Below are 27,133 nucleotides of genomic sequence, written 5' to 3' on the forward strand. Positions count from 1 at the left end.
TGCTTCACTGTCGTACAACCATAAGGTTTGTCTATTTTTCCGCGACTGAAGTCGCGGTTTGCTAATCACCTGCTTCCTAAAACGCTGACGCCATCCAAAGCCATCCACACTTATGAGGCATCGATGGTCGAAAACCTCAAGAAGCCTCATATCATCTATCCGCAGAAGTCATGTCTCGCACCCATACAACAACACAGCCCTTACTGTAACCTGGCACACACGACCCTTAGATGAAGTGAATCGCCTTTTTGACGCGACAAGTGACGCAAACTAGCAAACGTGATTCGAGCCTTTGAGATTCTTGCACTGACTTCATTGGACACTTCCGTCAGAGCTAATACAACTACCGAGGTATGTAAAGTTTTCCCGTCTTCAGTGATTCTCCTTGGATTTTAAGGGATATGTTCGGAGACTGCACGTTCTGAAGCATGACTTTGCAGCAGACACCTAAAGCATCCTTTGTGCTGCACAATAAGTGGAAGAACATAAATCTGGTACTGAATACGAGGACCGAGACAAAAAAGTTACCAAAATCCGAACACGTTGGCAGCTTGCGGCTACTTAATGCACGTTTGGGTTCAGAAATAACTTTAAACTACTTATACTTCTATAAGTAGGTGGATTATCAACAGAAAAGTTTAGGTTCGGAGACAGTTCTGGAACCACAAAAGGATAGCAGAAAACAGCTTATCTCAAACAGTGAGGAATAGTCGAACAGTGTATTCAAACAATGTGTCATAGAACAACTAAGGTGAACAGCACAGATTCCAAAAAAACTGCAAAAAGTGAGGAGTCGAGTGCGTCCAGATGAATTTCGTATCACATAAAGATGAAAGACAAGCGGTTTACATCCGTGGTGGTGCGGAAGATTTGTGACTAGACGACCGTTGCTGCGCCTTGATCTCGGCCAGCTTTTGAGTGATCTGATGACGGAAGAAGATGAAGAGTAATTATGAAGTTCGGCAAAAAATAAGCATAGGGATAGCCAAAATAAAGCAACAAGAAAAGTAATCTAAAGGAAACCCATGAGCTTGGAACCATAGGGATAGCCAAAATAAAGCATCAAGAAAAGTAGTCTAAAGGAAACCTATGAGCTTGGAATTTTCGGATATCGGGTCGCCCTGCTGCACACAGCAGGGAAAACATGCTAATGCTGACGACTCCCTTATTACCCTCTCAAGTTTTCCCTCTTCAAACCTAATCCACCCAAATTTCAATACTCCCCGTAGACCTCACTACTAGGATTGACCGCTTTGTTCACCGTGTATCACACTCAGCTGCAGCTTCTGTACGCCGGACTTCAGCAACAACCCTGAATACTTCGAAGTCTGTTTTCAAATCCCGAAAACCGATCTACTTAGTTGCCTTTGGTGTTCGTACACTGAAGCAAAGAGGACAACAGGTGACTTGCTCGCATGCTGGATTCCATTTAAATTGATGCATGCTGTCTGTCAGAAACGAGGATACAGGACGCGAGTAATGTAGTTGATCTGAATGTCCCCTCACTCTTTTCCGGGTTCTTGCTGCGAAACTCCGGTGATGAAGAGGCCCTTGCAGCTGGATATGTTGGAGTGGGTATTGTATTGAGCGACCGAGAGGAAGCGTCTTCACTTGCTCGGATACCCGTTGATAGTCGCCTCTGCGCGGTTCGTTTGGCAACGTCGGTAAAAGAATCTCGCGAAAGTGAGGACCACCATAACCCGTTTATTGTGTCTGCTTTCGAACCAACGAACTGTAGCTCCGAATCTGCCACACAGTTGCTATGGCGCTTTAGGTGCTCATTCACAAGAGACTAAAAGCTCATATATCGTTGTGGTTGCTGGTGACAGGAGCACCCAGGTTAGTAGACTAAACGCTGCTGAGGTCTGATTGGGTGGTCGCCTTGAATTGGACTCGAGAGGCTCCAGATGTGTACCCACCACAGACTGTTCCTTTGCAGTACTAATAACTGGAACACCGGAAATCGCTTTAAAATGTGATGTACACCATCGAACCAGCCTCGAATCCAGATAGACCACATCGCCGTCAGTTATCGGTGCCTGGTGCTCCTTCTGAAACACCAGCGTGGACTCCGACTATGCACGTGTACGCCTGCCAGACGGCCCGATGTCGAGTACAAACGACCACTGGGGAAAGATATATAAGGCGCTGCTCAGAGCCGGAACTTCTGTTTGCGGTAAAACTCAACCAAGCTCATCCAAAATTTGGATCTCTGATAGGATGGAGGCCCAGTGACAGATTCCCCTTGGCCACAACCCCAATTCTACTCGACGTATCCTCAGACGCCCGGTGAAACTGAGGGTCCATGCAGACGGCGAAGCTTGGTGGACACGATAGGCCGAAGAAATGGTGGAGACAAAAAATGCTGGAAACGTCCGCGGGCTGTTTGATTCGTTCTACTGGTCCTCGGAAGCCTCTTGTCAGCTCTAATATCCAGCGGAGAGCGTATGAACCACTGGCCACAACACCTTGAACAGCAATTCAGTTGGCCACATGCTAGTTCCAATCTGAAATCCTGACTTTTAACAGAAAGGTGAACTGTGAATACGGAGCCGCCTTCACCCTCAGACGTGTCCAAATGATACATCTACTTAAATGTCGTGCTGCTGGATGCCTGCTCTGTTAAAGGATTTTCAGGGTTTTTCAGTCAGTGCTTGTTTAGCCTATTCGGGTCTATCTGGGAGAAAGAGACCGTCCCAGACAACCGGGGTGAATCGATAATAGTATACGTTTTCAAAAAGGGTATTCGCAGAGATGTTGTGTCAAGGCCTCTGGTGTCACTGATTCTTTATCGTCTTACGGTGTCACGCGAAAAACCGACTCGTGAGAATCAAGCGTAACTTGACCACATCTTCACACTCCGTCAAATGTTAGAGCAACGCCACATGCACAGACGACACAATCTTGGTGCTCCTTGACTTCAACGGTGAATTCGATTTTGTCGATCGACCAGTGCTGTTAACTACGTCTGCTCAACAGGGCATGCCCCAGAAGTATGTGACCATAATCCAGTCACTATATTCACATAATTATGGAAGTGTGATAGTGTACAGTGAGCTTCCTACAAAAAGTGGTGTCCATTCTTGTTAAACTTTGCCATTGATGATATAATGAGGCGAACAATGGAAAGTCTTCAAAACCCCAGGGTCCAAATCGTTGCTAGTAAAAAGCTTGTCGATCTAGAGTACGCGGACGACATCGCCCCCATCTTTGAAGACCAATGAGAAGCACCAATCCTGTTGAATAGACTGATCACCATCACACCATCTTTTGGCATGCATCAAGCCCCTTCAAATGTAAAGTCCTGCTTCAGAACGTATAGTGTATGAGCGCACCCTTTACAATTTTAGGAGAATCACAGGGGTTGTGGAGAATTTTACACACCTCGGTAGTTATATTAGCTCTGACGTAAATGCGTCTGATGAAGTCAGTACAAGAATCTCAAAGGCTCGAATCATGTTTGCTAATTTGCGTCACTTGTCGCGTCAAAAAGGCAATTCACTTCATCTAAGGGTCGTGTGTACCAGGGCTGTGTTGTTGTATGGGTGCGAGACATGACCTCTGCGGATAGATGATATGAGGCTTCTTAAGGTTTTCGACCACTAATGCCTTAGACAGTAGAAGTATCAACCACAATTCATATCGATAAAAACAATGTGGCCAATAACAAACAAGTGTGGGGCCCACTGATTGCTTCCATTCGAATTACAGAAACTTATTTATCCACCCAGACGTATTTTCCATAATGATAAAGTAGCTGTGGAGTAATCACGTCCCAAAAGCAATGACGCAATTACGGTTTCCCGAAACCAATTAAAGTGAAGAAATTTGACTGTAATTAGACAGTAACGTAACCGAAACAGATACAGCGGTACTACATGCAGCAAACAAGCAGGTTATTGTTTCGCCGTCCACTTAGGGGTTCTAATTACTAGTGAGCTGATGCAACTACACTTCTCATCAGTGACCAGCAGAGTGCACATGCAATGAAATGTGGTTTTCAGTAGGGGGCAGTAGAATAAATAAGTAGGGAGTAAGTAGTTCTTCCACTGGAAAGCACATACATGGGATACCAGATTTTCTACTCGAAAGAAGTGCACCCGAATGAAGGGGCCACATTTGCTGGATTGACAGGTCCGGTTGCTTTGGGTGTTTTCAGGGAATAACGGTGTGGTGAAATTGGTCAATTCAACCGCAATGTATGCTCAAACATTCAATAGTCGAGAATGGATAGTGGTGCATTAACAAGGTGTGCCCACATGCTTATCGTCCGGGCCTGTCCTCTGGGCCGAAATGGTAGTTTTTGCGCTGGCTGGAAACACTGACTGACTGACGGTCGACCTGGATATTCACACAAATGGTCAGGCGCATTATCATTTTGGCGTTTTATCCTGGGGGGATGATTTCGGAATTATGGAGTATTTTTTCATGGTACAGGAAGGAAATTAGGGAGGTATGGTGCAGTTATTATGGATAAGATTGATAGTTGCAAGTAATCTGAGATAGTAGGTCTGTGGAAACACTTCCGTTTGTACATGCCAGTCAGCTGTAACACCCTTTCGGTGTCTAGCTGCCATGCCACGCGAAGGAAGCATGAGGGCTGGGATACTGCCAGGTCGCCCAAGCCTAGACAGGGGAAGTCGAGAGGCAGAGGTCGGACTCGAACCACGGACCTTCCGGTCAGTAAATTCGCGCTCTAACCACTTGAGTCATCTCTCCCGCCTTTGTACATAACCTCACAAGAATATCACATGCTTAGCAGGCGTTAGCCGTGTTGGCCTCAGTTTATCTCAATATGTTTTACATCCTCTCGGCACCGTCCTCTCAAGGAAACATCTTGAGGAATGCTAGAATATCTTCTCGACGGTTTTTTTCATGGAAATGGATATAGAAGTGGACACTCACCTTAACCTTTTGTAGAGGTCCACTAAAAATTCAGTACAAAGATAAATAAAGATAATCGCTCAGCTGTAACATCCTTTCGGTGCCTAGATGCCATGCCACCCGAAGGAAGCACGAGGACTGGAATACTGCCAGATTGCCCGAGCCTAGACAGGGGAAGTTGAGAGGCAGAGGTCGGGTCCAAAGTACGGACCTTCTGGTCAGTAAATTCGCGCTCTAACCACTGAGCCATCTCGACCCAGGATGGGCGTTTATTTTGTGTGTCTTCGGCGGAATCCGAAACTGTCATACTAACACTGCAACATCAAATGTGGTTTGCGTAATTGACTCCGATACTGTCAGGTGGTGATACCGAAACAGCAGCCCCTTGTGCACACAAATGGTCAGAGTAGGGCTGTATGTTCCAGAAGGCCCAGCCATGCATCAGTCCACCGATCCGAATAATTAGTGAAGGAAAAAACAGGCGAACCTGCAAAACGAAGGGTGCCTCACTCAACTAGGCCAAAAACGTGTATGATTAGCTGAACGAAGGTCAAGGTACATTATCAGACGGGCATTGTCTGATCGTAACACTAACATTTCGGTCAACTTATCCAAATCGGTCTATTGGAAGTTCAATGTCATTGTAATGTGTCCGCACTATCCCATTTATGATACACCGATCTCAGGTAGAGTGACCAAACAGCACCTCAATGTTTTATGCAAGTAGCTTTGCATTGCTAGCGATGCCTCCTGTTTTCAGTGACTTTAATGACCATGCTAGCGAACTGATCTGTACCACATCCTCAAAATCTTTACGCAGATTGCCAATCTGAAAATTACTTAGAAAACCGGTCATCACATAGACTGACGTACAGGTTAACTCTTGACCAACATCTTGCGATTCAAGTGAAATGGGTAGAGATGCTGGGGCTTCTGAGCCGTACGTTTAAGACCGTGAAAGCAAGTAAAATCAGTAAACAAATTGCAGTGGTTACTAGAGCTTGAACGAACTGTCGATGGTTACGAGGAATAGTTTAAAGATCAAGCTTCGCTAATACAGGGTCAGATCAAACCTACAACTTAACCAAAATTATAACGTATAATCTTGGAACTTATGTACCCAGCCTCGTAAGTAGAAGCACTAGTTGTTCACGAAAATGGTTCAGGTTGAATTATCGTTCTGATTGGTCTAGCCAGTTTTTCGATGACGACAGACTGACGATCTCGGTTAACTCAAAAATGCGGTCTAGAAGCATGGAAACAAAAACGGTATTGATTCCATTGGGGAAGCTACTCACAAAGTTGCTGAAAACTCCTCGACAGCCCACGACTGGTTTCGCCCTTCTTGGGGCTTATCAGGTAGACGCAGTCCCCGAGTTCCCGTCAACCTTATGTTCTACTTTAGGTTCCTTTATGAAAATATATTGCGATATCTCGAATATCGTACCAACTGAAACATGAGGCGGCCTGTGTGCGGCACATCCAGTTGGAGAACATCACAAACGAGAGAATCACGAGTCTCCCATGAAACCCAATTGATTTCGAATGAGTGTATTTGTATTGATTACACTTCAAATGCGTCAAGACTTGGAGTCTGGAAACAGCTTCGAGTTACATAAGGCCAAGCAATTAGCTCACATCTACCAGATTGGCGATCACTTCGGCTGACTCGCCAACGTCAAGTAAGGTAATCATACGGAACGGGGAACTCAGTTTGGCCCCCTAATTCAAAGAGATGAAACCATCAGATATGACGCATTCTTTCAGAATGCTGACAACATCATGTTCGGGCTTTACGTATGCCTGGCTATCGCGAAATCGGCACAAATCTGGCCACACTATCACCTCGTTCAGCGGACATAAGTCAAGAAGTCGGTCCTCACGATCAGTATGGTGAGCGTCGACCTTTAATCTACCGCTAAGATGAGCTTTTTCAGGGATTAGTTGGCCGAAATGGGAATTTATATCACCTGCCAGAATCACTATATAGGTACTCCTCGTTGACTGAAGCAATGTGACGAATCACGATAGAAGCTATCTTTCTCAGCATCAGAGTTATCGTCTGTTAGAAAGTATGCTGACACAAGAAATACATCACTTACCGGGTCGACAGCCGGTCAATCAAACAGCTCATAAACGACTACTTACTGGAATATAGTCCAGTAGAGCGCACTTAACCGTGGTGCTAAGCACAACTACCACCCCTCGTATACTACGAGCCACTACATCAGGATCACCGGGCGGTTTGAGGTGTGCGACGGAAATGGAGTTTTGGGTGTGTACTTCGGAGACCCAAAACGGTCGAAAAAGAGAACAGGACCTGAGCAAAGTTACCTTTTGCTCAACTCGACAGAGTAAAGAGATTTAAAGCAGGTGTGAAACAGACTCTTAGAATTTAGGGAAGGCTAGGTACCAGTGTAACGGTGATACTGCTGATGGGGAGAGGCATGCAAGTAGTATGTTTTCTTGCAAATTCGCGTTGTCTCTTGAAAAGGGAGATCTATTGAGGAATTTGTGGAGTTGCTTTGTAGCATTTGCTTGAATTTGAGCAACAGTCAATGAATATTCAGGAAATTTCAGAAAGACGCGTTCAAAGAGAAGATGGATATTCAGTTTTTGTAAACAAGATGCATATGAGAGTATTGGTTCCCTGTCCAATAGTCTGTAACTGTTCAGTTGGCATTTTCTGATGAATAACTCTGCAGCGAAGGCCTTCTTCTTTTCACCAGTATGTATCACTGTGTCAGTGGTTATGCTGGTCCAAATTTAGTCAAGGTTTTTTCAAATTTTTACTGGGAGGAAAGCATCGCTGCCCTCATTAATATGGACATGCTGGTCACCTGAAAGGAATACCTTACTACCTTCGCACTCCTATCGTAGATGACAGTAGGATTTTATCTCCAGAGCATCTTGTAATACGATTTCACGCAGTACGGGGGCTCATTATTCTTCGTCGGGCTGCTGCCTGTCGGCCTTCTTGACATGGGTGAACCTTATGGAACTGAGTTTCAGCCAGTGTAGCCCGCGTGACTATTGCAGCACTGAAGCTCGACTACTACGACTTAAGGGTCTCAAGGGGGTCGGGTAGTCCCGCGCTTTCTCTACTTTGATTGGGACGAGCTGTGATACATCTGTCACATCATACAGTCTTCAAACCAGGCTGCCGCAGGCGGTGCGTGTCCCTTGCAGTTGGTTATTGTAAGCAAGAAATGGAAGTCTTCTCTAGATTTCTAAAATGAGAGGTCTACGTACACGCTGCATGAGTAAAAAGAAATATCCACGGAGGACTTCTTAACAGTCCTCTTAATTCGTTACAATTGGAAGTGGCAGCACAAATCAGGTAACGGGTCTAAACAGTTGTCAGTACAATGTTGTGAATGAAAGAAAAGTTCAGTTACGCAGCTCGTACTTGCCTGATTGAAATACTGAGATTGACAAAATCCTGAATGCGGAGAAACCTGTGCAGGGGGAGGCACTGGAAGCGGGTTTACTAAAAGAGAGAGGAGCGTAACAATCAGGTTCTCATCTGGTATGACTAACAATGATAGTCTAAAAGCTTCCTAGAGCAGTAAGGCATGTAACAAACCGAATTCCAACTTAGGATGTTCCAAGAGGAACATACAGACAATGCAAATGGTCAACGAGGCCAGGAATGACTTTTTAGGAATTGAGTGGTTTGAGGGGAAATGAAAAACACCAGGTATATTAATGCATGATGAAGTGAAAAGGGTTTTTTTCTAGTCTGCTCCTCAACGGCAGTGAGTTGCATTCGAAGATCCATTGGTAATGATCAGGACCAGAATTGTCACGAGTTGTCCGTTCATCTTTACGGAATTACTCAACGATGGTCGTAGAACATTTACCGAACAGTCTCCGTATTCAGTCTGTTTCCACGTTTCTGTAGCACTACGAAGTCCAGAGCATGAACCGAGGACGACAAATGAAGCAAAGATAGATTTGTTAGGAGAAATCCGGCGGCGACCGCCTGCTGTAGGGTGGAAAATCTTTGTTACTGAACCTTTCGGTTTCAGTACAAAACACATGCGGGTAGAAGCGATGACGAAATTTGCCAATTAGACCTAAGTGGTAGCACTATCGCAGTTCATAAGTCAGCACGGTTATTATTGATTCCACGATAAGTTTCAAGCAAACGATCACTAAAAAAAAACACAAAAATATTCATCTTCTGTGAGAATCAGTGCTATGGTTTCCGTACTTAAAAACGGCTTTTAAATTAACCCTCTACGATCTGTAACATTGACACAGTCGTGAACATCCAGTTAGTAGTCACAGGTAAACAACAGTGTCCCTTGTCGCATGGCGGCCAGTTCCATATGCACCTGAGTATAGCTCCAGAGCTATACAGGTAACTGTTTTCAACAGATTTGGTAAATCTACCACGAACATGCACAACAATTTCACCTAAGAACTAACGCATTTGTGGCAGTCCCGTACAAACATTATCTACACAGTGCGATTGGCGGTCAGGGTCACGGGTTAACGGTGAAAATGCTGGCAACCACACAGCAGTCATAGTGCATTCAAACGGGGGTGACCTTAGCCATTGCCATTTGCACGTGAAGGAACACCATGAAAGTAGTTCACACCTGACCTTGGGACTGAGTTGCCGTGTCAAGTGCGGCCTGCCGTGCTTGCGTTGTCCTCGTAGAGTGAATTAGGCCAGACCAAATGGTAGATAACGCTATCAGCGACTGAGTTAGCAGAACACTTTTGGTCATACGTACGTCTAGATATTACTGCATTACATTCATGTTACCCAGATCCTCAACTAACCGCACGGAGTGCGACAGCTGAGCTTGTTCAATTCGATCGCGTTTCTTGGAGGGACTCGAGAGTGTGGTCTATATTCGTTGATTCGAACCTTCAATTGTCTGTGGTATGCCCAATTTAAACACAGTTACGACTGACACAGCCACTCTTGTGCAAACAGGCTTGGGCGGGTCATGCTCTCGGTCTCTGCAGTGTGCATCTGGAAAGTAGTGCGGATGGTGAAGCCGGAGAGTACGTAACGTACACTTTCAAATGAGCGCCGTCGGCACCGAATCCGCACGACATCAATTGGTTCAACCCTCGATTTTATTGTTATTTCGGTTGGGTGGCTAAAGCATATGTTCTATAAGACGCGTCACATAATTGCTTCTCAATGTTTGATATGGGTTATCTCGCTTTCAGACAAAGCGGGTACCAGAGCTCTTATTCGCTTGATGAGCCAGTACGCGAATTATCGCTCCCTTTATGCTCAACGGGTGGGCAGAACTGAGGTTTAAGTGGCGATCTCATTGGTTAGGCTTGTGGTGTGCTGTGGTTTCAAAAGAGCAAGGAGAGCAAGAATCAATAAAAGCAATCGTTCCGCTAGGCTCCTCAAGTTCTACAGTGAAACGACTGGAGTCACACAAGATGTTCAGACATGGTAAGAACTGATTCGCATAACATGTCCCTATGATATTAATTGTGTCGTTGATTTATTTTAGCTAAACTTTTGGTGGGCCGTCGAAGTTGCTCAATGCCTGAGATTCGAACTGTGCTAAGAATAGGTTGGGTGAAACAGGAGAATCCGTGGTATCAGTCTGTTGGTAAATCTGGCATTTGACCGTGAATATAGTGGGCAGATAGCAAGCATGATCCCAGACCTTATGCAATCCCCTGCACGGAGAGGGGGATAGGGCTATTCAACTTGACATAATCATCTAGGTGTATTATGTATCCTAAGCTATTAGCGAAGTGTAAAGCGAAACATCAAAACTGATAAAAGTCTCACTGTCACCAAGAGTTAGCGGGTTTTCAGTCTGAGCGAAATCGCTTGAATCTGTCATTTTACTGACCAAATCCTGTTCAAACGGCTTTCCTATTGTTGCAATTTGTTTGGATAATTTGTAAGTGGTATAAGCAGTCCACATCAGACGTAACCGAGTGCCCTGTTTGTGTATTTTCGATAGTCCGTAAAGTCCAGCCAACTTATTCGATTTGGGCACTAGAGTGAACCACAAGGATTCCATTTAGGCTTGATGCCGTGAGGGCACTAGGGCACGTGCAGGTCTATTACGTTCACTGTCAATAAGCGTGTATGGTCTGGCAGCTAGATGGCCGATTGCTTTGTTCTCATGATCTTTACAATTTATTATGAATGTCATATTTCCTTTGACAGCCCTTGTTGTGTGAAGTCTTCTTGTGCCTTAAGCGTCTGAAGGCACCCGGTCCTTTCCTCATGAGATTAAGGTTTGTCGGCCTTTGTCTCTTCAAGATTTCAACAATCCAATATCATGTTCGTTAGCCATTGTCGCTCAACACATGGTATTTTCTCTCCCGGTTTTAAAGGCTTCCAAGTGATGCTGAAATTCAGGCCCTTCTGTATAGTCGATTTTTCAGCTTCGTCTAGACTTCTGTCGGTTGTTAGTTGAACAAATGCGCTGTGGGCTGCTGATAGTCCATTTTTAGGTGTTCGAACTTGTTGATGGCTCAGAAAGTGCGGTTCCCACGACTCCGTACAAGTTACACTAAATGGTGCAGATATCCATTGGGCGCAAGGTGGATACCATGGTATCTAGGTTGCAGATCCGAAAGCGAAGACAATCAACCAACCGGCAGCAGTGATCGATTCTCCGGCGCAAAAACCTTCGAGGAGCAGTATTAGCAACCTTCTTGGGCCGAGTTAACGAATCAGGGACCTTTAACTTAGCGACCGGGAATTATGCCGCATTTAGACATTGGACAATGAGGATGTGGTATCTTTTTCAGCTGGCTAGGCTTTTCCGAAGTTTCACGCAGTTTTTAAAAAATCTGATAGGTCATCTTCGAAGCGACTTCCAAGGAGTTGAAAGAGTTTAGGCGTTGTGGGTTGATAGTGAAAATGCTGATGACTACACAGCGGATATATTAAACGAGATCATCACGGATTGACCTATGCATAGAATCTGATGGTGCAATGGGAATTCATCTAGCATTATAACACAGAAAGCTGAGTTGTTCCCACTAGACCGAACGGGTGAACGGACCACGACCGTTTGCACTTGAGTACAATTTAGACAATTATCTTGCGTCCGAAGTACGAACAAAGCTTCCAAAAATAAGTGCTCCAGAAAGAGTAGAACTGAATTTTGCTCACATAAAACGAATTTCCTGTTTTCTTGCATTCAGTACTTATTGGTCCCCACCAGGAGAGGGCGCGAGATAGGGTAGTAGTCAGGGACATTACTGGTCAGAAGGCCCATGGTTCGAACCCCAGCTCGACTGCTCCTGTCTAGGCTTGGACAGCCTGGGGGTATCTCAGCCCTCGTGCTTCCTTGGGGTGTCACGACAGCTAAAAACCAAAAACGTGGTCACTTTGTTATTAGGGTGGTTATTTTTTACTAGGAGAAGACGACCACATTTGCTCGACTGCATGAGGTGGTCCCTTAGGACGTAGTAATTACAGTGTCAAGTCTACTATTGTTACATTCACCGCACTCTGCTCCTTTGCGTCTTTTTCGGTAACTCCGAGAAATGTTGCAGGTGGTCTGTGGATTTGTAGAATTAAGGTTCACATCATCCTCGTTCGAAAAGTCCTCTCCTGGCGCAATTCTTTTAGTGAGCCTGTAGCAAAGAACTTCACCCTTATTAGTAGTGTATATCCTTGTCCCGCTGTGATTTTAACTCCGGACATCTGACATGCGAGGGGGCGTGTTCCAACTGCACCACCAGCGGACACTGGATGCTGCAAAAAGACCAGACCTTGTTGTCGTGCGACCGTTTTCGCGCCTCAGCAAAGCACTGAGCCATACTGCGGCGTCCACAGAGTCTCACAAGCAGTCTTCCGACTCTCCAGATTGGGGGTTAAAAAGTGTGGCAAAATGTCTCTTGAAGCTCAGACTACCGTGATAGTCTCATGCGGACCACCGCTGTCTTGTGATTAGGCTTCTGAACCGAAGGCTTTGGATGAGTACCCTAAGCATCCTCCTCTCTAGGTTTTGCAGCCCTTACCCAACATTAGCCGGTTGCCTTATTCGTTGAGTGCATCAGGATCGACAGGCGAAAGCATGGGACTGCTAACGTCTCCTTTGCTTCTTTATTACACTCTCTGAACTACCCTCCCGCCTTGTGTGACGATCGTTTTCCGCAGAGCCCAGCTGTAGACGCGCCAGCCACTGGGGGAGGTGACTGCACAGCACAGAGGGTGGTTATTTTTTACTAGGAGACTGCATGAGGTGGTCCCTTAGGACGTAGTAATTACAGTGTCAAGTCTACTATTGTTACATTCACCGCACTCTGCTCCTTTGCGTCTTTTTCGGTAACTCCGAGAAATGTTGCAGGTGGTCTGTGGATTTGTAGAATTAAGGTTCACATCATCCTCGTTCGAAAAGTCCTCTCCTGGCGCAATTCTTTTAGTGAGCCTGTAGCAAAGAACTTCACCCTTATTAGTAGTGTATATCCTTGTCCCGCTGTGATTTTAACTTAGGACATCTGACATGCGAGGGGGCGTGTTCCAACTGCACCACCAGCGGACACTGGATGCTGCAAAAAGACCAGACCTTGTTGTCGTGCGACCGTTTTCGCGCCTCAGCAAAGCACTGAGCCATACTGACTGCGGCGTAGAGTCTCACAAGCAGTCTTCCGACTCTCCAGATTGGGGGTTAAAAAGTGTGGCAAAATGTCTCTTGAAGCTCAGACTACCGTGATAGTCTCATGCGGACCACCGCTGTCTCGCGATTAGGCTTCTGAACCGAAGGCTTTGGATGAGTACCCTAAGCATCCTCCTCTCTAGGTTTTGCAGCCCTTACCCAACATTAGCCGGTTGCCTTATTCGTTGAGTGCATCAGGATCGACAGGCGAAAGCATGGGACTGCTAACGTCTCCTTTGCTTCTTTATTACACTCTCTGAACTACCCTCCCGCCTTGTGTGACGATCGTTTTCCGCAGAGCCCAGCTGTAGACGCGCCAGCCACTGGGGGAGGTGACTGCACAGCACAGCTCACATCTGTCACTTCACCTTCATTAATCGGGCCCCAGCTAGTAAACCAACTGATCTTAAGCGAACATTTCATACTTTATTGATAGAAGTTTTTTTTGGGTGTATTTCACGAACAGAGTAGCTGGTATTGTAGCAGCTCTGCTGTCTGGACGCCATCAACTGAGAACTTCAGGTGATTGTTCAGTTTACGCAGCTGGTTGTGTTGTTGTTGTTTTAACTCTCAGCTCCTAGAATGAAGCTCCGTTGCTAGACTGTCCATTTCCACAAGAAGTCGCAGATTACACTGCAAAGAATCAAGAATGAACTAGGATAATGCAACAGGAAGTGTACGGAAGCTGCTCCAGCTAATCCAAAAAAACAGGGCTTAACACTGTTGGTCAACAAATCAAAGATAATAACGGAAACCTGGTAGTTAATAAAAACGTTTAGATCGCTAGCCAGAGCATTTCAAACGACAGCTTAGTTAGTCATCGGCTTCTACACCTGTCTTTCATTCGACCTGTCCAGTACGAGCAGTGGTCTACGAGTTTAGACCATTCCTCAGTTGATAAAATACTCATATGGCTTTCTGCCCTGAAATGCTAGCGTACTGTCGGGCCAGCTAATTAAAGTCGGCAGTGCATCTTTGTGTTCTGCCTTAACTAGATCGTTCGGACCCTTTTCGAAATAAGAACGCGCTCCAGACCATTGGGACCAATCAATCGGGCCTTTGTTTAAAAGTGGTAAACGGGCCGACCGTTTCAACAATAAAGGCATCACCCTGATACCTGGTATAACGCGGCTACCGGCTTCAGTAATATCGCGATGCCTAATCCCGACAGGTAAGATATAAAATTGGAAGCAATAGGCAAGGTTTCAGTAGAGGATGCAATGATCACATCTTTACATTACGCCAAATGCTAGGGCAGTTTCAATAGATTCTGGCTCTTCGTATCGGAAGTATGAGAAAAAAAATAGCAGAATTGGACCAAGTAGTGATATTTCCTCGTTATTTGACGATCAGCAGTCGCACAGTCTGCAGTAACTAGAAGTTCGGGTGTGATCCACAGTTTCAATATGCGTTTCGCACCCTCAAAGCGCAGTGTCGTTTTGGTATTTTGAGTCCCCGTGTATCCCTTAGAAACTTCAGGGAGACGGACTTGAGTTTGTTGATCAGTTTACCTGTTTGGGCGTCTGTATAAACTGTGACTGTATCGTGGATTTGGGCACACCAATCTCATCGTTCAAGCGTGAGCACAGTCTATGCAGACGTGATAACTCAGGTACATCCAGCGTGCACCGATGGCGCATGGCGAATGTCTGGAATTCAAATTCCGGCACTGCTGATGAGCACCAACTAGAGTGAAGCTCGAGTCTGCTGCTTTCTCTCCTTGGTGTGGATTCACTAGATTAATTGCGCCAAGACAAGGAGGCTGTTCAAACGAGAGTGATGAGAAAGTCGATTTCGATAAGTCGTCACATCTCCTATACAGACCTACCAAGACTTCTCTCAATCCAGAATTAGTAGTTCATTTCTTTTGAAATGGTGCTGCCACCAATCGATTAAGTTATTATTGCTTGATTTCTGGAAAATTGTAAAATCTTTCGAATGTATATCACTCGAGTATTTTGCACAGAATTGGGCCACAATTTAATCGTTTTAGGGTGGGTCAAAACGACCAGGACACTAGGAGCAAAAAGAACTTTGTAGACTTTTAGTGAGAAAAATCTCCAAACGAGGCTTAAATAACAAGTTAAAAACAATAGTTCCGCTGTGGTACGCTATCCATGCAAAGCGGCCGTGCAGTTCGAATGAGCTGCGAGGGTTGAGATACTTCCAGGTGGCCCAGCATCTGAATAGGGACGAAGCCAGGTTATCGATTGTTTAGTTGACTTGGTTGAACGCTAACATTCATCAGCTGGTTTGAAAAACATATGCATCCTAAAACAAAGACTCACCAGGCACGGACTGTTTGTATAGCGCCATTATGGAAGAGCTGAATTCCGACGTGCTTGTGGTTGCTGGATTTGGATGTGTGGGCTCATTCAAAAGACTGTTCAAATCAATTAAGTCTCCATTATGATGGGTTTCGTTGTTGACCGAAGGACACGTGATAGGCAGGTCTGGCGGCTGCTTATCTTCCACAGATTTCCTAACGAACTTTCGCTGTTCGTACTTTGCCCGGATAAATGCCTCCAGCCCTGCGTCTGATTGGGGTCGAATGAAGCTGTCGGGTAAGGTTGCTTCATAGATTTTCCTGCTCTGTGTGTTATTGCTAAGACTCATAGCCTAGAGAAGGGAGGCACGAAAAACAACGATGATTTGATGACATTTTACTAGTTTGTTCTTACATGTACTTGCGCTGGGGTCCAGGAGTCTAGCTGTAAGGATTTCACCTTGGAAACGTGGGTGCCAATTTTTCGGTGTACGGCTGCGCACCTCACACACAAAAAAACACCCAAATTCCACGACGCCCACAAGGGACCTAGTGAGACGAATAGGAATGAACCGTTCACATAATAAATCGACTCCTACCTGGATCACCACAATCTGCGCAAAAGGCATTACTTGTCTCCCGCACCATTTTGAAAAGTTCTAATCCAGTGTCCATTTCATTGAGCAAGATGAGGTAGGCAGAACAGGCCGGTTAAGGCTCAGGTCGGAACCTCCAGTACACACGCATAGGCTGGATTCTAGATAGAATTCTTGTCAGTGTCAACCTAAAATGTAGCAGAAGTGGAAAACTAGTCATCGTTGAGTATATGCACGCATTCACATTTTTGTATCATAGCCAAGATTGCACAAATGGTAGTACACTTACTAGGATAACCCAATCGACAAGATCGCGGTTTCGAAAATCCAATCCATAAGCGTCGGTGAATGGGCAGTCGGTCTCTGGTGAGAAGCCACACACAACCACTTGATAAATTTTATGGTCTGAGCTGAGAACAGTCATCCTTTTCCGAGGAAAATGTACGCGAGAATGTGCATGTGTAACGGCAACCCTGATGACTTGGTCAGACACTTGTTTTTCGCACAGACAGCGCCGAATTGTGAGGTATGCTCCAACAGATCTCAACGAAACGTTTTTCACGAAACTAGATATTGACGGTCAATCAGCAGCATTACAGTGCGTTACCGTTATCCGCCGAGTGGAACAAAATACTACCCAATAACCCACCATCCGAGACTACCTGCTTAGGGCTGAAAACCAAAGACAACACAGCTCGGCGGTAACACAAGAACCTTATTACGCCCCAGAGTGATTTCTCTGATTGATCAGATTGATAGAGAGTTGAGGTCCTAAATAAGAGGGAAAATCTGGGACGTATTTGGGGCTCTCCAATTGGCTTTAAACTACTCCAATCAGAATGATTGAGAGCCCCTGCAATAACAATATGAGCTCCGCTTGGCTGAACAACCGCAGGCTAATTCTACACACCGTTCCCGTGTCCGAAAAAAGCACTACGACTGGAACGACGTGCCTGTGCTGCAGCCTAGTGAGAAAGGCACTGCGCTCCACGAGGACGATGCTAAAGCCTGTCCTCTTAGCTCGTAATACTCTGCTATATAATCGACTAGCATGTCGAAGTTAACGTTGACATCGTGTTGAAACTTCATGAATCAAATCTTAGTTCTTCATTATGTTACCCGGTATTCCTCAATACCGCGGCCGGGCACACAACTACACTCACCTGCAATGTATTTCGACCGTCCTCTACCATTAAGCCTGTAAGCAAAGGGGGGAATCGTCAAATTTTGTGAACCAACTCGCTTTACATGGGTCTGCAAGACCATGGGGTGCTCTTGTGAGGGACACTCAACACCACCTTGAGAACCAAAACGTCATTCTCTCTGTTCGGCACAGCTTCTAAAAAGCACGTTCGCGTGTCCACATGCTTATTACCACGGAAATAATGGGTGAACTCGATGGAAATTAGCAAACACCCCGATTTTGTAAAAGCATTTGACAAAGAATAAAGGCAGACAGGGAAGAGACCTAGTACCGGCTCCTTTTCTTCTTTTTCGCTTCGTGGTTTGATCGCTGCCAAAATAGAAACTGACATTGTTGGAACATCTTGATGGAAGGTGTAAGCCCACTGTTATAAAGTCCAGAGGAAATTCTGCAGACGACGAGGCTCTTATTACTTTTGTAGAAAAGCGTTCACTCGATCAAAAATCTCCACGGAAAACACAAGTGCTCGTCATGACAAATGAGCGACAGTCAAATGACTGTAGTCAAACTTTAAAATCGATTTACGCAACTGGACGCTTATCCGCTCCCCAAACTTGAGAATATGAGTAGTAAAATGGCTCGACAGCTTATTTTCAGAACGCTTGATCTTGAAAGTGCGTATCATCAAATACCCATTAAGGAAAGTGACAGATCTACACGGCTTTTGAGGCTTAGAACAATATTTATCAGTTTCGTCGAACCCCTTTCGGAGTAACGAATGGAGTAGCATGTTTTCAATGGGTAACGGGTGACATAGTACGCGCGGAAAATGTACCGGGACATATATCTATGTGGATAATGTCACCATTTGTGGAAAGAATCAAGAACACGATCGAAAATTCAAAAGTTTTCTTACCGTAGCACAAAAGTGTGGCCTTTAGTCAAATCAAGATAAAAGCACAATTTCCACCACAAAACTCAGACTCCTTAGCTATGAAATTACTGAAGGTATCGTCAGACCAGGACCTGAACGTTTCAAGGTCTTGCAAGAACTGGCCGTTCCGACGGAAATGAAGTCTCAGCAACGTGCAATCGGCTTGTTTGCGCAATACTCTCGTTGGATAAACCGTTTCTATGGTTAAATACACCAGATCACTCACAATACAACCTTTCCAGTCCCCGAGTCGATTATGAAAGTGTCTCAAAAACAGTTGGTGGATGCAGCCGTGGCCACCATCAATCCAGAAATTGATGCGTCTGACGTGCGGTTTTGACTACACTTAATCAATATGCCAGACCGGTCGCATTCTTCTGACGTACACTGTCTGCTAGCGAAAAACATCATTCTGCTATTGAGAAAGAAGCGTGCACATTTGTCGAAACAGCTCGCGAAAGGAAGCATTATCTACTCGGGTCGCATTTCAAGACTGTAACCGATCAGCGGTCCGTGGGGGTCATGTATTAGACACAACAAGAAGGAAAAATAAAAAATGGCAAAGTCCAACTATGGTGGATGGAGCTACCGCCTTTTTCTTGACGTAGCCTATGGACCAGGCAAAGGAAACAAGGCTGCTGATACGCACTCTCGGAGTGTTTGCACAAACACTTCATCTAAGCTAGATCTAGAACGCTCACACGTAACTCTGCGCCATCCAGGAGCAACACACATGATGCATTTCGCTCGCGCTAAGAATCTATTCTCACTTAAGGACATCCAACTTATCATTGAGTAATGTCATGCGTGTGCGGAATTAAAACCACATTTCCTCAAGCTATCTCGTGTTACACACATTAAAGCCACACAAACGTTTGAACGTTTAAGCACTGACTTCAAGGGACCACTACCTTCAATGACTGGAAATAGATATCTACTGACAATCGCAGGCGAGTATTCCCGTTTCCCGTTCACCTATGCTTGTCCAGATTTAAGTCCGTCTGCAATGATATCATGCCTCGTGCCACTCTTCGCTACATTTGGCCTGTCCAATTTCGTGCATTTGGATTGCAGTCCATCATTTGTTTCAAATGAGGTTAAGCGATTTGTTCATGAAAAAGGCGTTGCCACCAGTCGGACCACTCCATATAACCCAAGAGGGAACGGTCAGGTGGAACGATTAAATGGAACTTCGTGGAAAGCTATTACGCTTTCACTGCGATCAAAAGGTTCTCAAATCAGTCATTGAAGAATGCGCTTTGCAAGACGCGCTCCATTCGATTTGTTCTTTGTTGTGCACCCACGCCACTCAACACGAGCGAGTGTTTCATTATAATCAAAAATCCGTAGTCGGTACATCGTTGCCGCAGTGGTCGCTTTCGCCAGGACCAGTTCTGATGCGGCGAAATACACGACCTTCTAAGTATGATCCCGTAGTCGAAGAGATTGGGCTGCCAGAGAGTAACCCTGAGTGCACATATGTTCGACATCGTAACGGTATGGAAGAAACGGTCTCCTTAGGTCACCTGGCGCCTTCCGCAGACATCGGACACACACCAGCATCTGAACAGTAGCAATCGCAACCCAATACTGATTCATTTATTAAGCTGAAACCATCTGACTCTGCTACAGAAACTGGAATGTTTAATTATTCTGAACACCCGCTTGTTGTATAAAAACAGCGGACAAGACCGTATTTCTTGCGCAACAGAGGGCTGACATTATTCAAACATAAAACGAACTCCTGTGAAAATTTATCTCTGCGGGGGTGAATGGTGTATTCGCTGTTTTTCAACCGTTTTATCGTTTATTACTAAATAGCTTTTTTCTCATTTCAGCCCTCAGTATCAAAGTTTTGGATGAATAAAGCCTAGCTTCTAAGCCCTCAATCTTTCTCGTTCTTATTCTGATTGTCACTACACTCCATCCGTCGTCGAACACAACACCGCTCTTGAGCCACTCAGTGGCTACAGAATCGGCGAGGTCCTGCCCAAGGATGTTACTCGAAAGATCTTAATGTATTTGTTTCTCGGCCTTAAAACAATCTATGATATAATGAAGGTGGCTGACGTCAAGATGTTCCGTGCCAAAATATGACTGCGACCTTAAGTCAGCCGTTCGACTCTCAAGTTAGATTGATAATAAAAATCGCCACCATTTACACCAACATTCACTGCTCAGAGCTCACTGCCGCCGACCATATCACTTTGTTTGAATAAAGTATATTTGTGCAAGGAAAAAGAACAGGGATACAGGTGGACCTAGGGATAGCCCACCACAAATACCCGAAGTGCTTGGAACTACAACACTCAGATAACCTGCATTGAAACTGACAACACGAAAGCCATTAACCTCAGCGAGTCACCACAACCTAGCCTACAGTTGCCATCTTGTCGGGCTTCGATGCTGCAATGAACTCGCGGGCTAAACTATCCCTCTTTCAAGCAAGGACGGGTTAGATAAAGTCGGTCCTTAAAACAGCACACTCCGACGTCCAACGGTTAACCATAACCACCGGCGCATTATTCGTAAAATCGAAATACTTCTAAAACCAAAGAGGCTGGTGCTGCTCAAAAGTCAGCTGCTTTGCGAAGCCCCATTGGGAGTCAGACAGTTATGCATTACTACCCGTTTCCTCGGACCAGGTCAGCCAGCTACAGCAGAAGTGGGTCAGACTACTGCGCCATTGGCTTCTGGAAAGGCCAGTCAACAATACCTCATGGTTTAGTCTTTTGAGTCAGGTTAGGGAAGGGTGCCCTAAAAAACCTACGTCCTCTAACTGCATTGTGGGTCAGACTTCCGAGTCAAAGGCTTAGGATTGGGTACCCCTTCTTTGGCCTGAGCAGCCATAAATTATCATCTATATGGGGAGGGCGAGATAACTGAGTGGTTAGAGCACCAATTTACTGATTGGAAGGCCCGTGGTTCAAACCCGACCTCTGCCTCCCGAGTTCCCCTGTCTAGGCTTGGGCAAACCGGAAGTGTTCCAGCCCTGTTGGCATGATAGGTGGGCACCGAAAGGGGGCGAGATGGCCCAAGTGGTTAGAGCGCGAACTGACTGGCCGGAAGGTTCGTGATTCGAACCCGACCTCTGCCTCTCGACTTCCCCTGTCTAGTTTTGTGCAGCCTGGCAGTATCCCAGCCCTCGTGCAACTTTCGGGTGGCATGGCAGTTGGGCACTGGAAGGGTGCTACAGCTGAAAGATTTTTTTACCGAAAGGGTGCTACAACTGAATGGTTTTTTACTTATTTACTCGCTGAAATTTCCCGCACACATGCCTATCCTAAGTCATTCTGATTCATTTGGTACTCAATCAATAATCGATAATAATCATTCGGCTGTAACACCCTTTCGGTGCCTAGGCGCCATGCCACCCGAAGGGAGCATGAGGGCTGGGATACCGCCAGGTTGCCTAAGCCTAGACAGAAGTCGAGAAGCAGAGGTCGGGTTCGAACCACGGACCTTCCGGTCAGTAAATTCGCGCTCTAACCACTTGAGCCATCTCACTTAACCATTGGTCTGTATCTAAGCTTCTACAAAGTAGATTAAATTCAAACAAACCGCTAGTAAATTCAAAGCATCTATGGCAGCAATATACAACAGTACCTATCCGTCATTAAATTCCAAAGATAGCTCCGCACGTCTGATTTAAATGTCCGTACTCCGTGTCCAATGGGACAAAAGGTGGCTCAGCTCAGATCTCGTTGTTCATTGTGCTTCCCAAACGCACACACCCAAGACTACATTTCCGTCACATAAATCAAACCGCCCGGAAAGTACCCACTTTACTTTTCAGGTGTCTGGTGATCCTGATGCAATGAATTATGGTATCTGCGGAATGGCGCCTTACTGGATCGGAATGGTAGTTGTGCTTGGCACCTTACTGGATTGGATTTCATTAAATAGTCGTCCATAAGCTGTTTTTGGTTGACTGGTTCAAGTTGCATCAGTGAATTTCGGCTGGGTGAAGGGCATTTGTTTGTTGTGTCGGCATACGTTCCGACAGACAGCAACTCGGATGCTGAGATAGACAGCTTCAATCGAGATTCCTTTAGGATTTTTGAGTCAGCGACTTCCCGAAGTGGGAGCACCGGCGTTCAGTTTGCCAACTTCCGACTGTCACGAGGAAATGGAACGTATCGCATTGCCATAATTTAAGTACGTGAGGATAGTCAAACACCATTCACAGAATCTTCAACAACCGACTGGTCAAAGACTCCTAGCCGCCCAGATATAGCGAGAAAACATTTGTTGCTATCTGTTCGTCAAGAAGTAGACCACGGGAGTAGGCCCAAGTCAAGCACCGTTATCTTCGGTTTTCGAGCTTCTCGGTTCATACACAAGTTAAGTCTGATGGTTCGTCCACTGGTGTTGTACTCTCGATCGGGAGGAGCACGTGTCCAAGCTTCGAGCAATTTCAGAGTCTTGTTCGGAATCCAGGGTCTAGTTGATTGAACTATTCCACAAGCGAAGCGCCGGCGTCTTGCAGCGTTAAGGACGGTACCTTCTGGTAAGAGCCAACATCGGAAAACGTGTTGTCCGAGAGGGAATTCAATACGTGGTTCTAGTGGACTGGTTTCACATCAGGATCCGAGAGTTTCTCAATGACCAAGCGAGGTGCACGGATCTTACGCATCCCTGAGAAGCGCAGCGAGAAGCAGAAACAAACAAGCGCATGATTCAAATCCACGTAGGTGTACCAGAACGAGCGACAATCGGTAACAGACCCGTGTCACCTATAGCTAATGCCGATGTGATCAATCTGTGTTGGAGGTTGACTGGCATGTTTGGGCACCATGTGGTCAAACGGCTTCGGTTGCTTTGGAAGTTAGTACTGAACAGAAGCAGTCTGTGGTTATCGCATACCTACAGCAGGCGTTGGTCGTTGTCAGACCATCTTGATTCCAGTCCAAGACGACCAACAAATTGAGCTTCAGCATAGTTAAGTCAACCTACATGCACATTCATATTGCATAACAATGCCTAAGCTTCTAACCTGCCACCAAAAGATGCTCAAACTGCCTCTAAAAGTAACAGAGCTACAGTCTACTGAGGGTGCAAGCAAAGAGAATGCATATTGTGACTACAGGTGCGTTTACACGGTGTTTTCACAGACGTTGCCAAATCAAGCACGAACGCAGTCAAGCAAAGTGGTTCAGCCCACTGGTTTGAAATATTATCAACTCCCACCTGAATCAACGCCGGCATGTTGTGGGTCAAAGAAAAGCACACGATAGAAAACGAGTCAAGCGTACAGACAAAGGTTCGAGACAGTTCACTGGTTAAGACGCGACCTTATGGACCCAAAGATCCGTGGTTTGAACGCAAAGCAGGCATATCGACTGCTCCTGTAGAGGCTTGGGTAATGTGGCACCATCTCAGCTCCCGTGTTTCCTTCTCGTATGGCAGCCATCCGCTGTAGTGGGTGTTATAGCTGAAAGACTACTCGTTTTTATTTACAACCAAAAGCAGTGTGTTCGAGTACGAACATTAACGGCTCAGAGGAAATGAGCGTCGGGTTTGAAGAGTGGTTTCGAAGAGTGCACGACCGTGACAGGCGGTTTAAGAGTAGATACTGGAGCTGATGACCGTGGACGGCGAACGGCCCATTCTCAAAGAATGGGCCTATAAAGTTGTCACCGGCAACAGAGTATGAAGAAAGAGGAGGGAAAAGGTGAAAAAGAAAGGGAACATCAAAGTTAGCCTATTCGCGCTCGTCCAACCTGCTATACATAGCAGGCAAGGCGGTGAATATGCCACGCGGGGGCCGATGTGGCACGGTTATCTGTGGTCATGCGGCTCATGGCTGCACATGGGTTGCGATTGCACCAGGGTGCCCAATAGGACGATGGAACCATTACAAATGCAGTAGTGGTTAGCGTAAGATCGCCAGAGTAGCTTACATTATTTTAGAAACACGCACACGCCCCAACCCACAACTTGGAGACAGAAGACTTTGTTGGTTATGCCTCTACACATCGACCTAACCCATTTGAGCGGCTGTCACATGTACACTCCCTGGCTGAGTTAAATTATTTATGGATGTGCGGAAACAGCCATATCGCGGTGAGGTCGTCTATTTATGTGGCCAAAAGATTGGCTGTTGGCGCTGCCGTTGGTAGTGAATGACAGGAAATTGCAGTTGGTAGGAATTCGAAATCCAAGCATGAGGTCGTCTACCGCTGGAAAATAGGCACAAGCATCGGGTTTGCAAGTCCCCAATAGGTTAGGTCGTGTAGCGCTCGGACAGTTTGTGCCTGCTCGAGATTTTTCTCATAGTAATTGAATAGTTGGCTCCGCATCTGCGCTCACGCGCTCCATGTGAGGTCAGATGTGGACGAATGAAAGTGGATTGTAAGTCAAGACTGTTAGCAGAGCTAGGAGCCTTGCGATATTGAGCAGTATTAACAGGTTCTGTTGAGTGCCAGTTCCAAGGTCCTTCTTTGTGGCAAGTGACGGAGATCTGAAGTTACTTCGAGAGGTTCAGCACCTGGTGGATTAGTATTTCGTACCATTGAAAGATAGCAACTTGTCGATGGAATATTGGCAAGCCGTCTAGGGCTATTCCTGAAGTCGTCGTAGACTACAATCGTCAGTGTGATTCTCTAAGGCTCGAGGTTACTGGTAAGATACACGCGATTAAAGGGAGGCATGAAGATCGAAGATGAATGGTAATCATCAGACCTTGTGGTAATATTAACGCGGTTCAGCGCGGGCAGCTTTTTTCTGCATAACTGCCCTGCAGCTCGGAAGCATGAGGACTGAGATGCTGCGAGGTTGCCCAAGCCTAGACAGTAGGAATCGAAAACCGAGTTAGGTTCGAAGTACGGATCTTTCGGTCACTGCTTTTGCGCCCTAGACACCGAGCTATTGGCGGTCGATTGAGATCACCACGTACGGCAGTCATCAATTTCACGTAATGTGTACCCGGACATCCATGCAGACTGGGCGTCACTTATTCGTTCTGTACCTCAAGGTGAAGTTGTCCAGGCTACTTTGTTTCACTTAAGTCGATAGTCAAACGCCCTCTTGCCCCTGGGTTATTTCTATACAAGTGACCACCGCTTTTCCAAGCAACAACAGATTATCAAACCTGTCTCAGTCGTCAAACGGTCGGCTGGGTTTCCCCACAGCATCGCGCCCTACTAAGCTTCCCTTTATGTAAAACTTCCCGCCGTTGACCCAGCTGGTTAAGGGATTGCTTAAACAAAAAAACCTTGGCTGAACTGTTGTAACTCACTGCAGGCTGTGGTATCTAGAACGTATTGTTGACCCTGAACCAGGTTAGTCTGGCGGCTGCTTCGCTTAATAGGCATCGCATCTGGGACACGCAAAAACTACGGAAGTCGATTCATGCATAAGCCAAGCTGAAGCAAATGATTGGCTGGTCCTAGTCATGTGATCCATAGCGAAACGTATAACCACTGCATATGAAGCTCAGCTGCTCAACAGAAGTTCGCACCAATAGCCGGTTGTGGCTTGGTGGCTGAGCGGGGTATGAGGGGAACCCCTGTTGGTTCGCGGTTCAAGTCCGGACGACGTCCCTCGACATCTTTTCGACTTTCCCGGTTAACATGTTACTTCTTAGGATGCTACTGCTTTTGCTGAATCATATAGCACTAAAATATGATTCACCAAAGTGAAAGCGACCTAACGTTCCGAGTGCGAAGTCTTAACTATGGTTACATATCCATGACTATAGTTCAGTTTGAATCGTGATTTCCGAAAACACAAATGTCGACTTCCCCCAGGCCTTAACTAGAAGAACTGGTGTGGGTAGCCTGAAAGAGGTTGCGTGAAGAAAGGCAGTTCGATGGATACGTTAAGGTTCGCGGATACATTGTGTGATGCTAAGATTTTTTATTTTATAAACGGTCTATGGCACGTATTTCACGCGGGTAAGCAGAGACATCCTGCAATAAATTACCAAAATTGTTCCATGCTATTTTCTCGCTTGCGCTGACAGTCCATCTTTCCCTGGTTCATGCGCTTCAACCATGTAACTCGATTTTTTCTTGGCTTGTGCACAAATGCAATTTGAACGCGCGCGCTTCCTGGCTTGTGCACTACTAACCAATCAGAATGCTGGCTTGTGCATGAATCGCATGCCCAAGACTACAACAGCATGTTGCTTTTCGCAGATTGGTTAGTTCGACGTCCAATAGACAACAGGCTACTGTGGCTCATAGGACGACCGATTTTGGGAGAGTTGAAGATTTCCGGTTCGTTCCGAACCTCCTCGGATTATTTTTCGGATCTGGAGTTCGTACGCTGAATATAATCATTGTGGGCTGTCACTATCAAGTCTACTTCAGCAGACCTGATTGGAACGGGAGTATAGCATACCGCATAGAAGAAACATTATCAGCATTCACGGATTCACGGATTGATAAACAGGATCGAGGCTTTTGCCCAAGTTTCCCGGGTCGGTTTTGTTCTTGTCGGTCAGCGGCTGTCGTTCACCTGAAGGGCACAAAAGGGGTGTTGCTCTTCATGTTCTCAGCGCGGGGCAGTATGCTTGCCAGCGTGAGCATTCGCATAAATAAATGTCTAATAGTGCTTTAATTTAAATTCGAGAAGGAGCGTGTACAACCGTCGGAGGAAGGTCATTCCACGCAGCTACTACCCGAAATGAAAAAAAGTTTTGTCTAATGAATGTGTGTGCCCTGAGCTTGAAGATTTTCTTACTATGTC

General features: G+C 45.8%; 2 protein-coding genes across 2 annotated transcripts in view; one reads left to right on the plus strand and one right to left on the minus strand.

The window, feature by feature from the left end:
- The window catches only part of T265_06920 (hypothetical protein), a gene marked incomplete at both ends in the record, with an annotated part of 27,226 nt that extends 25,430 nt beyond the window's left edge, over positions 1 to 1,796 (plus strand). Inside the window, 2 exons of the mRNA XM_009172318.1 lie at positions 1,230 to 1,402; positions 1,470 to 1,796. Coding sequence (XP_009170582.1) covers positions 1,230 to 1,402; positions 1,470 to 1,796 — 500 coding nt within the window. The remainder of the gene's footprint in view (positions 1 to 1,229; positions 1,403 to 1,469) is intronic.
- On the minus strand, positions 624 to 16,547 carry T265_06919 (hypothetical protein; the record flags this gene model as incomplete). Its single annotated transcript, XM_009172317.1, has 5 exons — positions 624 to 923; positions 8,298 to 8,374; positions 15,771 to 16,115; positions 16,181 to 16,314; positions 16,365 to 16,547. 3 exons carry the CDS (start codon positions 16,438 to 16,440, stop codon positions 15,771 to 15,773), a joined length of 555 nt encoding a protein of 184 aa, XP_009170581.1.
- Between the last annotated feature and the right edge of the window lie 10,586 nt (positions 16,548 to 27,133).

Source organism: Opisthorchis viverrini (assembly GCF_000715545.1).
Source record: "Opisthorchis viverrini unplaced genomic scaffold opera_v5_151, whole genome shotgun sequence".
NCBI classification, from domain to species: domain Eukaryota; kingdom Metazoa; phylum Platyhelminthes; class Trematoda; order Opisthorchiida; family Opisthorchiidae; genus Opisthorchis; species Opisthorchis viverrini.